General features: G+C 45.1%; 1 protein-coding gene across 1 annotated transcript in view; it reads left to right on the top strand.

Moving 5' to 3' along the window:
* The window catches only part of TRMT13 (tRNA methyltransferase 13), a 182668-nt gene that overhangs the window by 143413 nt on the left and 20019 nt on the right, over positions 1-19236 (top strand). The window contains exon 10 of the mRNA XM_078644453.1: positions 17231-17639. Within this exon, the coding sequence (XP_078500579.1) occupies positions 17231-17639 (409 nt within the window). The remainder of the gene's footprint in view (positions 1-17230; positions 17640-19236) is intronic.

Raw genomic sequence — 19236 nt, forward strand, 5'->3', positions numbered from 1 at the left:
TCCTTTATATGTACCCCCGCAAAGAGGGCTGTTGAAGATGCCACTGATCTCGTTGAGTGAGCACGGATCCTGCCCACCAGAGGTTTTCCTGCTATGTTGTGGCAATGTAGAATAGCACTCGAAATCCATCTTGTGATCCCCTGTTTGGACAGAGGAAGACCTTTGCTTGGACCACCAAAGGCAATGAACAATTGCGAAGTCTTTCTAAATTCCTTGGTACGGTCTAAGTAAAATTTTAGACATCGTTGTACATCCAGAGTGTGCAATGTCTTCTCCGCTGGAGTGACTGGGTTTTGAAAAAATTTCTTTAGAATTACTGGTTCATTTAAGTGAAAGTCTGTAGGAACTTTAGGAATGAATCTTGGGTTCGTCCGCAAGATGACCGTGTTCCGTTTGAACTGTAAAAAACGCTCTTGGATAGTAAGAGCCTGTAACTCCCCCACTCGCCTAGCCGATGTCAGGGCTAAGAGTAGAGCCAATTTCCATGACAAGTATTTCAAGTCTGAGCGGTGAATCGGCTCAAATGGTTCCTTCATCAGTTGAGCCAGGACCAAGTTTAAATGCCAAGTTGGAGGAGGAGGTCTCACTGGTGGATAGACCCTGAACAGGCCTTTGAGGAATTGTTTGACGATTCTTGAAGACCATAATGAAGGACCAGAGTCAGATCTCCTGAATCTTGAAATTGCCGCCAAGTGGACCTTGATCGTAGAATGGGTCAGATTAGACTTTGCTAGCGAGAGCAGATAAGGCAGGCGTTGATGAGGTTTTGAAGTAAAAGGATCAACCTTTTCCTTTTTACACCAAATACAAAACCTTTTCCATTTTAATCTGTATGTCTTGTTTGTTGAAGGTGCTCTTGCCTGGGAAAGGATGTCCTTGATCTCCTTGGAAAGAGGGACATTCATGAATTCTCGCTGGTCAGGAGCCATGCAGTCAGGTGTAATGATTTTGGGTCTGGATGCCAAACCTGTCCTCCGGACATTGTCAGAAGATCCGGAACCTCCTCCAGAAGGAATGGAGGAACTAGCGACAGCAGATGTAGTTCTGTGAACCAAAATTGTCTCGGCCATGCTGGGGCTATTAGGAGTACTTTGCATGGTTCCGTCTTCATCTTCCTTATGAGGCGTGGAATCAGGGGAATTGGTGGAAACGCATAAAGAAACCTCCCCGTCCAGGCTATCGACAGGGCATTGCCCAATGAGCCTTGATGGTGGAACCTGCTGGCGTATAACCGGCATTTCTTGTCGGTTGGAGTTGCAAATAGGTCCACCTCCGGTGTGCCCCATGTTTGAAATAGTAGATCCAGAACCTGCTGTTTTAGTTCCCACTCGTGACTGACTGAGGATAACCTGCTCAGTCTGTCGGCGCCTTCGTTCAGCACTCCTGGTAAGTGCTCCGCCTTTAGTGAAATTCTCTGAAGAATTGACCATTCCCATATCTGTTGAGCTTCTCTCGACAAGAGGAGTGATCTCGTTCCACCTTCTTTGTTCACATAATGCATAGCTGTGGTGTTATCCGTCCTGATGAGCACTTGTGAACCCTGGCGTCGCGGAAGAAAAGCTTGAAGAGCTAGCCTGATCGCTCTCAGCTCCAACAAGTTGATATGCAGTTTTTGCTCGCGAGGAGACCAATGGCCGCTGACCTGCAGATCCTGCATCACTGCTCCCCATCCCTCCAATGACGCATCCGTCATTAGTATTTGAGGCGATGGTACGCTTGCGAAGGATAGACCTTGGCACAAATTGTCTTGATTGGACCACCAAATCACTGCCTCCTTCATCTCCCGAGTGACAACCACCTTGTCCTCGAACGATCCGTGCACTTGTTTCCATTGGAGGTGCAGTTGTTTCTGCAGGGGACGCATCCGCAGTCTGCAGTGCGGAATTAAGGGAATACATGATGACATCACCCCTAGCAGCGACTTGTAACTGCGTACAGAAAGACACCTTTTTACCCGAAGGTTTCGTGCCAAACGTTTCAGTTTCTCTATCCTCTCTTGAGTAGGAAACGCCCTCGAGAGCTTTGAATCGAACACTGCTCCTAGGAACCGTGCTCTTCTTGAGGGCATCAGCGTGGATGTTTCTCTGTTCAAAGTGAGCCCCAGATTCTGGAACAGATTGGTGCAAGCCTGCACCGCGTCCTGCGCTAACTTTCTGGATGGGGCCTTCAGTAACCAATCGTCCAGATAAGGGAAGACCTGGAAGTGGTTCCTTCGCAGAAATGCTGCCACCGGTGCCAGCACCTTCGTGAAAATCCTTGGGGCAGAGCGAAGTCCGAACGGCAGAACCCTGAACTGAAAATGGCTCTTGGCTACTGTGAAGCGTAGGAACCTTCTGTGTGCTGGGTGAATCGGGACATGGAAGTACGCGTCCTCCAGATCGAGCGTGGCCATGAAATCCCCCGGGCTGATCATCTTCAATATATCCTGTAGGGATACCATCCGGAAGGATAGGGAGACGAGATAGGTATTTAGCTCCCTGAGGTCTAAGATGGGGCGCCATTTCTCCAGCGTCTTTCTCACCAGGAAGAACCTGGAATAGAAACCTTGGCCCTGTTGTTTGGAGGGGACCGGCTCTATCGCCCCTTTGCGGAGCATGTGTTGTACTTCGAGCCTTAGGAGACGCAGATGTTTTGATGGAACGGCTGCCGGGGGCCTGGGTGGAGGGACTTCCATAAATTCCAAAGTATGTCCTCGCCTTATGATGTTGATCACCCAACGGTCCGATGTTATTTTGGACCAATTTTGAAGGAATTTTGACACCCTGCCTCCAACTGGTGATTTCTTGGAGGAGGGAACAGTAGGCAGAGCCAGGAGGCCGCTATTGGCGCTTGGACGTGTCCCGTCCACGGGCAGCCTGCTTGCCCTTATTGTAAGGCCTCGAATAACCCGAAGATTGGCCTTGCCTTTGCTGGTATGACTGGCGATTCTGCTGGTATCCTGAGCTGTTCGAAGAATAGCGTTGTTGCTGTTGTTGGTATGAACCTCTATAACCACCTCCTCTGCCTCTCGAACCTCTGAAGGGAGATTTGCGATACTTGAGGGTACCTAGGGACCTGGCTGTTTCTGTGTCTTTTTTGATCTCTTGAAGAGTATCATCTATCAATTTCCCGAATAGGGCTTCGCCATCGAAGGGCAGATCAAGGACCTTGTTCTGAATTTCCGGTCTAACACTGCCGCTCCTGCCAACGCCCGAAAGGACGTCGTGGCAATGTCCATGGCACAGTCTATAATTTCCATAGAGACCGCCTCGCCCTCTTGTAAAGTCTTCTTTGCTTCCGCCACTGACTCAGGTGGAAGCTGTTCCAGATATGGAGCTACATCACACCATAATTAGCGATCATATCGTCCTAATATCGCCAAAGCATTGGCGGCACGTATTAGCAGGCTAGCCATCGATGAAAACCGCTTGCCCGTGTTATCCAGTCGTCGTCCATCCTTGTCAGGAGGGGCCGTTAAAGGAGCAGAGGGGTTCCGCGACTTCCTCTGTGCTGCCTGTGAGATGACAGAGTCAGGTTTCGGATGGCCCGTCAGCGCTGCAGGTCCATCATCTGGTGCTTTATACTTCTTATCTAGACGCGGTAGTACAGGGTCCACCGTCGCTGGGTTTTTCATAGCTTTCAAACCTTCCTCCCACCAATGATCCACAATTGGAATCGACCTTGTCGTCTTACGGTGTGTTTCCTTGAAATCATACAAGAAACAGTCCGTGGTTTGAGTGGGCATTACCAGCTTAAATCTCCCGGCTGCACGTTCCATCAGCTGGTGAAAACTGCCGATGTCAGCAGGAGGTGAGTCCACCAAGTCTGGATGAGGCGAAGCTTGGTCTGGGATGACGTAGTCCTCATATTCATCCCCATCATGATCCGACTCTTGGTTATCATTGGATCATCGCCATCCCCATCCGGGTCATCGGCTGGCTCTGACGGGGCCTGAGGCACCGGCCGATGAGGTTGAGGTGGCGTCTGTATCGGAAGCACCGGAGTGACTACAGATGAGGGGTTCCTCACTGGTGTCGAAGGAGCAGACCTACGTGGTGTTGGTCTTTCTGCTCTTGATTTATAGTCCTGCAACATCTTGTGGAGGTCATGCAGGAATGTTGTGGGAACCAAAGTCATGTCTTGTTGCACATAACCCTTAGAATGGGCCATGTGATGATATTCTCCATCCCCTTGGTCATATGCCCCTTCTGAATCTGTCTCTTGACTCTTGATCAGTAGCTGAGACGGGCTATTGGCATAGTCATAAGCATCTTGTCCGTCTTCCTCCGATTCTCCCTGGTTCAACAACAAAGTTGGTGGTAAAAGGGCCACCCTTCTCGGGGATGTCATCTCAGGAGTGATTCTTGTTATAGAAACCGTCACTCGTCTCTCCGTAGCCAGTATCGTCGATGGTTCCGTCGACGCCGGGGATATCCTCGCCGACGATACCGTCGTCAACGCCGTCGTCGTCACCGCCGTCGACGATGATGGTTTCCTCGTCGACGATGTTAATGCAACCGTCGACGACGTCTTCGTCGACGATGTCGTCGGCACATCTCCCGTCGACACTGCCGTTGACGATACCTTCTTCGACGGCGACGACGAAGTCTTTGTCGACGATTCTCCCGCCGACGAGCCCGTCGACGGGACCAACTGGAGTTTGGGCTTCATTTTCTTCGTCGACGGACCCACCGTCGACGATGTCTTCGTCGTAGAGGACTTAGAACTCCTCTCTGAAGAATGTGAGGAGGGTTTTTGAAGGCTGGGTCTGTCTTCTCACCCTTAGGAGGCGAAACCAGTTCTGCCTTATCCTTCCCACTGCGGTGGGGGGAACTTCCTGAACCCCGGCTATCAGACTCTCTGGGGGTCTTTTTTGAAGCCTTTGAGGGGCGCCCAACAGAGGAAGATGGGGAACCTCTACCCCTATTCACTGACCTTTTTGAGGAAGCAAATGAAGAAAATTCCTCCTCATCACTGGAAACTCCATGTTTCCTCTCCTTCTGCCTCTGTAGCCATGTAAGCAGTCTTCCAGCACGATCTCTCAAGGTCTTGGTGGAGAGAGTGCGACAAATTTTGCAGTCCTCCGCCTTGTGATCCGGATAAAGGCAGTAAATGCAATCCTTGTGTTTGTCCTCCACAAACAGCCTTTTCTTTCCACAGGTGGAACAGGGCTTGAAAAGGGCTTTCTTTTTCTCAACTTCAGACATCCTTAAGAAAAAGGAGAGATTTTGGAAGTAAAACTGAAGAAATCCTGAAGAAAAAACTGTAGAAATCTACTTGAAAGAGTTGAAATAGAGCAGAGCTCAATGGAGACTCCCTAGCACAACGTGCGGTAGAAAATCTGAGGCTCTGAGGTTCCTTCAGGAAGGTTCCAGGGGTGAGGCTCTTCTGATTGGCTGATGCCTAAGATTTGGTCTCTTTTACAAAAAGAGGCTGATATGTTACAAAAGGGAATGAGGCCTAGGCCTTTCCTTTCTCTTTTGTACCTACTACTATGGTATTTTTTATTACGGAGACTCCCATTCCGACGACGGGGAATGATACAAAAGCATGGGAATCTATGAATGTTCCAATACTGGGGCAATCAACTCTTCCCTGTTTGTCTGGCTAGGACCCTTTCCCAGAGTGGGTCACATCACTTCCCAAGTTTAGTAGGCCATCATCAAATCTGCAGAAAGTAGAGGCCTTCCAGGAGATCATGTTATAACTATTCTGGATGATGTCAGCTTGCTCTGGAGTGCCATCTGGCCCCAGGTATTCACAGTGGCCCCAAGTCAGTTTTCTGCCACTGGGCCTGCCTCAGAACCGATTAATCCTGTTGGGCCCCTTTCTTCCACTAACCGGTGCTGGCCCATACCTGCACACCTGCGCCAAAAACCGCATCAGCTCCAGCGCTTCCTCTGCACCAGTGGTACCTGCGCCACATCCATCCACAACACCTGTTTCTGTTCTGGAGTTGATGTCACTTCATGCCAAGAGGATGTCCCATTATGAGATAACCGAGGCACAGTTTTGAAGGGCTGCCAGGTTGTAGCGATCTATTGATGTCTGCACTACCAAAGGTTGGATTGGATTGGAAAGCAGTACAGGGCCTTCACAACATTCTCCTTGATGACATGGAAGCGGATAAATTACTCCTCCTTCATTACACTGATGTTGGCCTATATTTAGATTCACAGAACCACGGTGGCCTGGATACTTCCTCTTAGACCGAGTCAGGCTGCCTCTCAATGTCACCTACAGACGTGTGCCTTTTTTGTGGTGGTTGTCCAATGAGCTGCAGAAGTATTGGAACTTCAGCTGCCTACAATAGAGACCATGGCAAACCTATTGACTGACGCCTTGCATCCTGGGGCTGCGTCTTCAAAAGTCTTGCCACCCTTAATGAAGCTTTGACCGGTACATTGATGGCAAACTGGTGCACGCTGTGCTTGGCTCCCCCAGTAAGTTGTCCTGTGGCTGGTTGTGCTAGGCCTTCCCCTCGGAGACCCTGCATTTCTGACCCACCACCCGACTCTTAAGAGCTTGTGGGTTCATTCATCGACCAGCAAGATCAACCCCAGTGCATTCCCCATTGTTGCATTTTGGAAAAGGACCTTCTCATCTGCCAGTAAGGCTTCGATGTCCCTGTGCACTGGCTGCATGTGGGGCCGCTATACACATATCATTGGCGGTATGGCCAGCAAGATCTTACCTGTCCTTATGAGAAATTCAGAAATGCTTTTGCGCAAACAATTTAAAGATGGATAGGATGCAGCTAAGTATATGTTGGGAACCAGTCTAGATACAACGGGCTGTATAGGTCGAGCCATAGCCTCCAGTGTGGTGATCAGACATCATGCCTTAATGAGCCCCCACAGGATTCTCTAGGGACATACAGGCATCCCTTATTTACATGCCATTTGATGTCTCCATGCTTTTTCAAGAAAAATCAGATTCTGCATTGGAATGCTTCAAAGACCGTTCTGCTCTGATCTGCTTCTTGGTCCCCCATTCCTTCAATTTCACCAAAAACACAAAAAATACAGATTATACTTGTGATCTCACTTATTGCCTAAGGCAAGCCATGGAATCGCCTGTGCAGCCTTTCGGTAGGATCAAAGACCATCGTGGTGGCTGAAGCGGTGTTCACGAGCAAGGACAGCAGTCCACTCTCTGTTCGTTGCCTGATGTGACTGCAGCCAAACCGCTTTAATTTACCTACCCATGGTAACGAATGGCTAGTACGCTGCAGAATACGGTTTTAGCTGCCCAGCTGGTGTGCAGTTCACTCTCAGACAAATGGGTGCTGCAAGTGGTTCAGCATGGTTACACTTTCTTTTACAACTGCTGGAACCCACCCCATTCCTTCTGTTTGTGTTCAGACTTCGGCAGATCATGCCTCCAGCCACACCCAGGAAGTACAGTCACTGTTAACGAATGCAGCTGTAGAAAGGGCTTCTGAGACAGAGATGGATAGGTGGATTACTCCCAGATGTTTGGAGTGACTATAAAAAAAAGCAGGACTCAGGCCAATATTAGACCTTAGGTTTAACCTTCTTTCAGAAGAACGTGTTCAAGATGTTTATTTTGTCCCCAGGTCGTCTCCACCCTCAATCTGGGATGCATACTTCCATGTGCGAGGGGTGATCCTGTGTTGGACATCTGCCAGAAGGCCATATGAGTGTCCATCCATACGTTTAACAGGGATTACTGCCTCAATTTTCATATCCACAGAGAGGGCAATTTGCCCACTTAGTTTTGAAGGCTTCTAAAACCTTCCACCTTTAAGGAGGTACAGCTTTAGTATCTGTTCAAAAGGTGGGCAATCTGTGATTAGAAGTATTCAGTTGAAGAACAAGATACTTTGGTAATGCTCTTTATGGTAGATACGGTAACCACAGATTGCTCACCACCTTCTCTCGTCATGTTCTGTAAAGTTGGAGTTCTAAAAGTGTCTCATGATAGCATTTGCACACTTCTCAACACAGGGACACTGAATCTAGAAATACCCAGATTTGCATTTAAGAGGTCCAGAAACATTAAGGACATCCTAGTCCAGACCAGACCCAAAAGAGCAATTACAACTAAACCGACAACGTTGTGGCAATTACCACCAGTGCAGGGACACTACCCATGTGGGACATGCAGCGCATGCCCCTTTACGACAATACACAAGACAATACAACTTACGGACGCCTTCACATGGGAGTTACGGGGGCACACCAATTGTAATACATCTCACTGCATATATCTATTGCGGTGCCCCGGTGGACTACAATATGTGGGCATGACCACCCGCCCCATCAAGACCCGCATCTCAGAGCACAGGAGCAACTTTCATTGCAAAAAGATTAACACCAAAATGTGCAGACACTTCGTGGAACAGAACCATACAGCTGACTCATTATCATGGCTAGTACTGGCAGCTACTACCGATAAATCTAAACAAAACCTATTCCTGAAGGAACAGAGGTGGGTACACCGACTAGCAACAGATAGCTGTGGGCTTAATGAGGACATTCCATGGAGCACACTGTGAGGGCTATGTACAATATCACCCTGGGGTCCCTACCTCATACAGATTGTTACCCTCATTATCATCATAGTACACTATGGCAACCCACTAAGGGGTCTCTCTATACACAGATGTATGAATAAACAGATGACCAACTAAACAAAAAAAAAAACCTTTACTGCCATTTCGCCCCCGCCTCCTTGCCTACATTTTACACAAGCTTTGAATTTACGCTGGAGCCCTACTATCTAATATTAAATTAAGTTAGACACATGCGATAGTCTGTCCCATACGAATAATGACCAGGTACATCACTGCCCAGACAGACATGATTCAGATATTACTCATACCCCGGCTCCACTCTGCACTGGCCGCTCCACCCGCATATGTTGTCATGTGACCTTCGGGTTCCCGGATGAGAACACCGCCACGCCCCCCCAATTCCCTTTATCTTAATGGGCGCCTTACCGTTTCTCTACTATCCGGGCTCGACGGTGAGGGGTAGGCTACACGGTACGGACACGGGCAGATGAAGTAAGTGCCACTATATGTTGTTTAGCGGGGAATGTGCTCCGCGCGCCCCTGGGCTCACTACACTTTACAATTACCGGCGCACACCAACGCGCCTTGATTGAACTGTACCTGGCGGGTAACAAGCCCTGCGCATTCCTGGGGCTCACTCCACTTTTCAACTTTTCAGTTTGCCGAATAATTACCGGCGCATACCAACGCGCCTTAGCTAGAACTTTTTCTCTCTGAATATCTGAATCTGAATGTTGTTTAGCGGGTAATGTGCTCCGCGCGCCCCTGGGCTCACTATACTTTACAACTTGCTTAACAAGTACCGGCGCACACCAACGCGCCTTGATTGAATTGTGATTTGCGGGTAATAAGCTCTGCGCGTCATTGGGCTCACTCAACTGTTCAGTTTGCCTAATGATCATTACCGGCGCTTACTAACGCGCCATACCTAGAACTACTGTACTTTGTATATCTTTACCGGGACTTTTAACTGGCCCTTTGAGGCTCTGCCCTGGAGGGGCGTTAATTGCCACACCTCCGATGTGATCGGGAGACCGGCTATCTCACCCGGTGAAGAGCAGCGATGACTCGTCTCTTGAAAATGTTGCACATTAACCTAATACCGAATGTATACTGACACTCGAGCCCTTATCTATGACCTAGGTTACACTGATGCTCAGACATGACACCAACTTAACACACCTCACATGTTCTGTCAGTCTATACCATTCCTATGAATATCTGATGCTGTATATAAACCCCTGGGGTCAACCAGTTAGGTGGCTTCAGTTCTTACAACCCTCAGTTACTCTTGTTACTGTCTATGTCGTTGGTGGACGTAACCCTTGTCAGGAAACACACTTTGAGTTTGCCAACACCTCTCTACCTCTCCCCAGCCTAAGCTACTTTGGCTTCAACCCTGATGTCTGACCCGCCGGGCACTGTTGACACGTATAAACTCTGACTGTGAGGTGAGTCTAATCACACTTTGACCTCGCTGGATGGTCTAGGATTTTGCCCTGTACGAATGATGCTGCGCACTATTGGTTTTAATACATTGATTTTAATTGTCCTCGAGATACTCATGCAATGAATATCCACTATTGGTCTTATTCACATACTAGCTGCACATTCACTAGTATGTCACCTTGTCACTATATACTCACGGTCACTTTGAGAAATGCATTTTGTCACTTACCTGTAGTAAAGGCCTCTTTTGTCTCCCATTCCAGGCAGGAGCGGTTGTTCAACAGGTAGTACAATGTCTGTGCTTTTGGTAAACTGACACTTATATAGGTCATGTTTTGTAGACAGTAGTACTGTGTCTTTTTAGGTCCTGAAGAATCGCTTGCCAATGAGCGTTTAGCGAGAAACATGTAGACCATATCTCTCACATCTTAGTACTGTTCCATATGTGGAAACTTAAATTGCAGCGAGAACAGACTATTTTTGGTTTTAACTGAGGCGAAGGACCACCTGAATAAAGTTGTTTTCCGGTACCTTTTGCTTCATTTTACCTTCACCCACACCGTCTACACTTCACTGGCCCCATACCCCCACTTCACCCATAGGCAGTTGGATTAAAAGATCTCCGCCAAAGAGCCCCTCTTTGAGGTGTTGCTCGTTGGGAAATGCACCGCCTACCCAACGAGGAGCATTGCCTATGATGAAGCATGACACCCGCAAGGGTGTGTGAGGCCTCTATATCCAACAAAATGGATACCCTGGGGTAGTTCTCCATTGAGTACTCTTCCCCCCCCTGTGGTAAATAAGTCCAGTGGCCAAGTAGATATAGTTGGTAAGATTCTTTAATACAGGATAAGCGGTAGAGTAAGAGCAGACTCTCCACTGCAGCAGCAACTAGTCAACTGCCACAGTATAGAATCCACAGTACAAACATACAAAGGATACAGAATATGGAACATCAAGTAAAGGAGTTCTACAAAGACTAGAAAGATAACTTACAATGTACTACACATCTTCTCCCTTTCTGTTGTAAAAAAAAAAAAAAAAAAAAAAAAGAAATCTTGCAAATAAACAGGCGGTCGTCGAGACCTAGGAGAACGTGTACACACAAAATCATTGTGAACAGGAGGAAAGGCCTGCGAAGGAGCAGGAGCATCACCACCACCAGAACTAGTGACTTCATTGTGAACTGGAGGCTCCACGGGTGTGTGATTGGCTAACAAGTAGCCACTTGTAGAAGGAACACTACAATCAGGCAAAAGGGAAGTGGAACTACCACCAAGCAGTGAGGGAAGAGAAATGTTAGACGAAGCAGATTTCATTCTCTTATAGAGAGCAACTCTTCTAAAGTTCCAACACTCCCCATTATTAAGAATGACACAATGATCGAGTACCTTCTTTACCTTGAAAGGACCCTTGAATTTAGACAAACCCTTTTGTAGCCTTCCCAACTTAACTTTGACCAAATCCCCCACAAAAAAGGAGAGGAATCAGGAACAAAGGAAGAGGAAGAAACTTCAACCTGTTTACCTTCAAAAACACAACCCTGAGTCTGCAGAGTAACGACATCTCTCATCCAAGAAGGAAACAACTTCAAACCTGGATCACGTCCTCTCATCAATTGAAAAGGCGACAGATCTCCAACTGCTAAAGGAGTAGTGCGGTAAGCCCACAACATTTCGTTAACCATCTTTCTGACAATACACCCACTACTAGAAGCCATTTGAATAATACCCTTCACTACCTTGTTTGCTCTTTCACATATCGCATTGCCCTGGGGGTTATATAAAGACGTACGATGATGGGAGATACCACATTCTTTTAAAAATACTTGCATATCTCTAGATGTGAGTTGGGGACCATTATCAGTGATGATGACTGAAGGCAAACCCTCATCTTTGAAAAGATTACCTAAAAACCTGATGGTATTCGATGTAGTGATATCATTAGTGAAGTGCACAACCAACCATTTCGTGAAAACATCAACTACCACTATGGCGAATCTGTCCCTTTCATTTAACTCACCCATCGGGCCATTGAAGTCAAGGCAAATCGTGTGCCATGGTAGACCAGGACTTTGTATGTGTGTATCGGGAAAAACCCTTGGACCAGTTTTCAAGCGTTTCTCACCCTCCCTGCACATAGGACAATTCTCAATCCATTCCGCCACTTGTGTATCGATGCCTGGCCACCAAAAGTGATCCTTAATGCGTCTTTGAGTGAGTGTCTGACCCATGTGCCCCTCATGTGCCAAAGCCAGCAATTTGTTTCTCAACCCAAAAGGGGGTATAAATTTCTCTCCTTTAAGTAAAATGTCGTTCACTATAGAAAGTTCATCCAAAACCTTGATATAGGGTCTGACAGAAACAGAGACAGAACTTTCACGCCTAGAACCCAACTTGATAAGTTTTAACCACCTCCTGAAGAGTTAAATCAACAGCCATTTCCTTTAACCAATCACTAGCAGAAAAAACTCCTTCACCAACAAAGACAGCGTCTTCAACTGAAGCAACAGCTACATTATCCATGTCCAAAGGCACCTCCGAATCATGAGAGGAACGCCAGTCTAACGACAACCTCGAAAGGTAATCGGCCTGAACATTCCTCCATCCTTGAATATACTCTACAGAGTACTGAAATTCTTGCAGCCTGGCTGCAAGCTTCATAAGCCTGGCAGAACCCTTACCCGCCCCTCCTGGGGAAAGGACTTTGATAAGAGGCTTGTGATCAGACCTTAAAATGAATTTCATGCCCCAAAGATACGTCCGGAAGTATTCAACTGCCCAGGAAGCGTCTAGCGCCTCCCTCTCAATAACTGAATAGTTCTTCTCAGAGTCGGTGAGAGTCCTCGATGCGAAAGCAATAGTAACTTCAGATGCCCCCTTTATTTGTGAAAGCATAGCCCCCAAACCATGCGCGCTAGCATCCACAGTGACTATTGACTTGTTATGGATATCAAATGAAGACAACACTTTTGCATCACAAATCTCTTTCTTGATATTCTCAAAACACTCTTGTTGATGGGCTCCCCAGATAAAACATACTCCACGTTTAAGCAAAGCCCTGATACTAACAGTCTTATCAGAATTTTTTTTGTCAAATTTCGAATAATATTCGATCAATCCCATAAAGGAACGTAACTGATCCTTGTCACAAGGTCGAGGAGCAGAACGGATGGCCTCACACAAGTCTTTTTTGGGTTTGATGCCAGAAGGGGTAATGGTATAACCCAAATAATCCACCTGATCCACCCCAAACAAACATTTGTCCTTGCGCAAGGTAAGACCAGCAGTGGATAATTTTTCTAAAACAACTTTGAGTGTGGAATTATGTTGATCTTCAGTTAGACCATAAATCAAAATGTCATCCTGAAAATAAACAACCTTTGGTACGCCTTCAAAGATGCTAGAAACCATCCGTTGAAAAACACTCGCTGCTGAATTGAGACCAAAAGGGAGTCGAGTAAATTGATAGGTGCCCCACGGAGTGATAAAGGCTGTTAAACTCTTGGAATCCTTATGTAAATCAATTTCGTGATACGCACTCCTGAGATCCAGTTTGGAAAAAAACTTTGCGCCATTAAGGGTGGTAACAAGCTCAGCTATGTTAGGCAAAGGGAAGGTATCAGCCACAACACACTGATTAAGAGACCTGAGGTCCACACAGAAACGGAGTTTGCCGTCCGATTTCTTCGTGACGACAATAGGCGAAACCCAAGGAGAAGCTTCGACAGGTTCGATCACCCCAGAAGCTAACATGTCATCAAGAAGACGTTTCACTTCATCCCTGATGACAATGGGGATACGCCTCACTTTGTGCTGGACAGGAATAGAGTCTTTCTTAAGTATAATTTTATGGGAGTAGCCCTTGAGACGGCCCAAGTTCTCACCAAAAACAGTTTTAAAATTGGAAAGGATAGAATATAACTCAATGCCCTCAACAACCATGAATTGAGGATCAGCACGGGGATTGCAATAATAGAAATGTCGTACTGGTGAACACACCCAAGGATAGCAGGACCAGACTCTGAAACATAGACCTTCCCATGAATTTGTCTTGTAGAAAACTTGATGTTGGCTTCAAAATAACCAAGGATGTCTAAAGGTTCACCCTGATACCCACCAGGAGAAATGTCCTTTGGGAGAAGTGGACCCATGCCCCTTACCTCCACGAAAACACAGTTAGGAATGATGGTGTAGCGTGAACCAGTGTCCACCATTAAATTAACATTTTTATCATTTATGGTAAACAACGCTTTAGGTCTGTTTTTCCGTTTGTGCTCTTCGTGGTGAAGACAATCATCATTCCCTACTACTAAAATCTTACTTGTGTCATCAGCGATCTCTGGAATGTCACTTACACACGACACTAATGAACGACTTTTTCCTTTACACACTCTAGCATAGTGCCCTAACTTGCCACACTTCATACATTCCTGTTTGGCAGCAAAACAAAACTTGGAGTCAGAAGCGTGACCATAACTACCACATCTTAAACATTGTTTAGAAGTGACAGGTTTAGATGCGTTCTGACTTTTGACATTCACTGTTTTTTTGTTAAAGAACTTTCTGTGTTTAATGAGAGCGATATCTTCTTGATCATCGTCCTCCTGTGGACAAAGCATGTGAGAATGACAAGACACTTCACTAACATCGCTTGAAGTTGCTCTCTTTTCCAGTTCCTTCATACATCCCTCAGATTGCTAAACAATCTTAGCTAAATCAATTGCCGTTTGAAGGTTGGGATTCTTTGCTGCCCATAAACGCTCTTGAATTTTCTTATTGTTACACTGTACTATGAGTTGGTCTCTAATCAACTCATCGGTCATATTACCAAATTTGCACTTGACAGACATTTCACGCAATCTGGACACAAAATCATCTATAGTTTCACCCATTTTTTTACTTTTAGTGTAAAACTTGTATCTATTCATAACAAGGTTTTCTTCTTTGGCATATCTTACTTCTAAACGAGAAACAGCTTCTTTATATTCGTCTAAAGGGGCTTGCGCACCAGCTTGAAGAACCTGTGGTAAGAATTTAAAAACGCGTTGACCCTCTTTACCCAGTGAACTCAAAAGAAGAGCTTTTTTACGTTTAGCAGAGTACTCTTGCGCATCTAATGCATCCAGATAGTTCTCGAACATGGGAAACCAATCTTCCCATGATATGCTAGGTTGACCTGGAATGGGAAGGAAGCTAGGCGGTAAGACAACAGTGCAATTTTGTAAAGCAACTTGGTCAGACATAATTAAATTAGTGCCAAAGTCGTTAAGAGAGAAAACACACTCCGAGTTAGATTCGTAAAGTACCTGTTGAAAAATAATCTTGACGTGTCCAAAACAGTTAAGTGTCAGAAATAATATTTCGGTGAAGAGACGTGAAAGTCTTCAAAGTGCTGAAAGAAGAACAGCGTGTTACGAATTTGTAACTGTAAAATACCAGTTAAATGTCATTTACTTCATATCGTTGCGTCGCTGGAGATGAACTGGTTACTAAGGTAACACAAAATGGCTTCCAAAGACGTGTTGACGCTGTATAAACGTAGCTGCACTCGTAGCGTCGGGTAGACGCTTCACACGTAGCGTACGGCTGAAGCTAAAAACTCGGCAAGCAGTCAGACGTCATCAAAGCATTCACCAACTCCACGGGAACATTCTAACACGTCATCATTTGTCAAAATGAAGAGACAAGAGTAGAAGACGGCAAGTCACATAAACGGAGGAGTGAGGTAGGTGAACGGAGAAGGGGAACAAACGTTCGACTTGAGCTTTTTACTTGCCAGTTAGTGAAGCAGACGGAAAGGTTCCGTGAGAGTTCTCTGTAAACTTCTTTGGATGTGTAGGAGGGTTGAACAGACAAATGCGATGTCGGAACAGGTTCACCTCAAATTGGTCTGCTCTTGGCTCTTGGATCGGCAGCAAGACGAAGGGATCGGTTTCAAGTCACCAAAAAGTTGTGGTAAATAAGTCCAGTGGCCAAGTAGATATAGTTGGTAAGATTCTTTAATACAGGATAAGCGGTAGAGTAAGAGCAGACTCTCCACTGCAGCAGCAACTAGTCAACTGCCACAGTATAGAATCCACAGTACAAACATACAAAGGATACAGAATATGGAACATCAAGTAAAGGAGTTCTACAAAGACTAGAAAGATAACTTACAATGTACTACACCCCCCCCCCCCCTTTGCACCCTAGTGACCGTCTGACTTTCTGGGAACAGCCTAGTCTCCTTTTGTCTTGTAGCATTTGCACACTGCCATTTTATTTAGATCAGTCACTCTTGTTCCACATCAGAGGGCGAATAGGAGGTTAAAAATAGACTGTACAACACTTTACAGGGGTAGCCACTAAATGTGGCTCTCAACTGTCACTTCTGGAGGTGCTGTGGAGTCCGATGGTGCCATCTACCCGCACGAGTTAGCAATTGCTTGCAAATGTTCAGAATCCAAACTGTGGTGTAGGCAAATTCAAAAGGTGAGGTATCTGCAAATAGTTATGATCTTGCTTAGTCTTGCAATTTTCTCAAACATTTCCAATAACTGGTAACCATTTCCACAACAAATAATAATGTAATGATAAAACTTTAGTTTACTCTTAACCTACAGCATTTTTCAGTGTTGTCATCCAGGTATGGTTTTGAAATTGTTTTTTCTATGAAAACTAATAAGCTACACTGGAAAAACAGAGCTGCAGGTCGCTGTGTGACAATATTTTATAGTACTTTGTTACTACACTTTTAGTGTTTCTTAAAACACCTTTTCACAGACTTTCCAGAGGAAAATACATTTGGAGTAGAATAAAAAAAATATGATGTTGTACTGAGCCAAGAAATAATTGTTTATGGTTTAGGTTGTGATATATATGTTATTGGACAAACAAACGACACACCTGTATCACTACACCATTTAGGGCATTGGAGATGTCTAATAATAATTCAGAAGTTCAGCTTACTTTTGAATTTCCTTGGGAGTAATATTTGTCTTGCTAAAAAAGACCAGTCAGAATTCTTAATTAAATTTGCTATTAAAACACTGCAAAAAAAACCTACATTTTGCCCTTTGTGTCCTGTGGTTAGGAGAGATTTGTCATATTTCTAAGATTAATGTTCTGTATCTTTGATTTTTAATGCGTGTCAAGCAAAATGTGTTGAATCATTATGCAAATTCCCATTTGTGACCTGAATTTTAAATTGCACTTACATACTTCTATATTTGTTTCCATGATATGAAGTTATTGATGTGCCAAAACACTTTTGCTTTCACAGATCTTGCTTTGAGATGCTTACTAGAAACCTGTGCAGCTGTGGGTGAGGAACCTTCTTCTAAACGTTTAAAAAGAGACATCACTGAACCCGCTCCCAACAGTTCTACTAAAGGTGATGCATCTGGGCATGATGTATCAGTGCCCGTCGCTGGAATTGTTATCGCATTGTGTTGTCATCATAGGTGTGACTGGAAACATTATGTAGGTAAATCGTTTTTCCAGACACTTGGCTTGAGTGAAGAAGATTTTGGCTTTTTTCAGCGACTCTCAAGCTGGGCCACGTGTGGAATACGAAAGAAGCCAGATGACACTTCCACTAGTCATGCTGTGAGCTCAGAGCTTGAAAATAATGCTGACCAACATGACTTAGAAGACCAGCTGCAGAATTTCAGTTCTGATAGCCTGCAAAGGTAAACTTTTAAAGCATTGAGTTTGAAGTTAGTTTTTAGCTTATAGTTACCAAGAAAGCTAAAATTTGGTGATCATTTTTGACTGCAAGTCATATTTCCCCTTTAAGTTTTCACTAGTTCCAATTGACAGTTATTTTTTAAATATGTTTTGTCAGTCCGCTGTGGAAAAACCCTAATGTAAATCACTCCTCTCTTTTAGTAACTGCCTATTTCCATGTTTTCTATCTTGGATAAAGTCCTTGAAAAAATTGTAAACAAGCAGATAATCCAGTTCTTAGAATTTAATGGTATCTTTCATTCAACACAGGCAGGCTTTCGCCCAAGACATATTACTGTGGCACCACTTTTAGTGATCTATGAATTTGTCAAACATAGTCTAGATGAAGGTAAATATTCTGTCGTACTTCATTTGGATCTTTCGGCAGCTGTCGACATCATGTCCCATAGTATCTTGCTAGAATGCTTAGAGGCTGTCAGTGTGAAGGATAGGGCCAATTTATGGATAAAATATTTCCTGTTAGTGTACAATTCCAACTTCAAAGTATTAAGACACGGTGTCCCTCAGGACTTGGCACTAAGTCCCACATTATTTAATATTTACATGGCACTAGTTGGCTAAGGTGGTTGAACGTTGGGCTTTAATATAATATCTTATGCCGGAGACATCAAGCTTCTGCTTTCTTTTCAGAACACAGATGCTAAACTGGTGGAACCCTTCCAGATCTACTTTCCTAAGGTAGCTAATTGGATGCAACTGAGCTCTAATTGGATGCAACTGAGCTCTGTTAAGCCCAGCTTTAACAAATTGGAAGCCCTAGTCTTTGCTGTCCTTCTCCATTTGAGTTTATGATACAGACCTCTCCTTTAAACTTTACATCCGGGCGATCACTGGAACCTGACTTGGTCTACTGAAGTCTTTGCAAAAGACCTTCGTAATCTTACCTGTTCACACTGGAAAGCAGATTTCTTTAGCTTTGGTAACATCCAGACTAGATTATTCCAATTCCTTTTTCTGGGGATCCCTGCATAGTTGTTAAACTCCAAGTGGCGTAAAATGCAACAGACCATGCAAAAAAAAAATCCCCAAAAGACAGTCCAATTGACCTGGGCTTATGCAGCTTCACTGGCTTACTGTGAACAAGAGGATTATGTTAAAGGCCCTGTTGATTACTTTTAGTGCCATCCGCAAAAAGCGATCTCTCCATCTTCCTAAGAGATTCAGAGAGTATCTGCAGAGGTGAAAACTCTGATCTTTTAATCAGGGTGTTCTTGTACTTCCCAGAGTAAGGCTTGCTAGGTGAGGGGGTCCTGCCTTCTGCTATCTAGCTGCAAAACATTAGAATATGCTGGCTAAAGAGCTAAAGAAGTTGGACACCGAAGCCCGTTTGAAAAAAGATATGAAAAAAATATTTCTCAGAGATGTATAGGCTAGGATAATTGACTACTACTGGCAGCGCCAGGGAGCAACTGTTCGTGCTTTAGAAATAATATTTCATTCAATCATTCATCATCTGGGGGTTTCAGAAATTCTGGACTTTGAGCTTGGAGCATACAGACTAAGACAGGAGGGCTCGTCACTAGCTCCCAGGATGTGTCT

Source organism: Lissotriton helveticus, chromosome 1_1, assembly GCF_964261635.1.
Source record: "Lissotriton helveticus chromosome 1_1, aLisHel1.1, whole genome shotgun sequence".
NCBI lineage: Eukaryota > Metazoa > Chordata > Amphibia > Caudata > Salamandridae > Lissotriton > Lissotriton helveticus.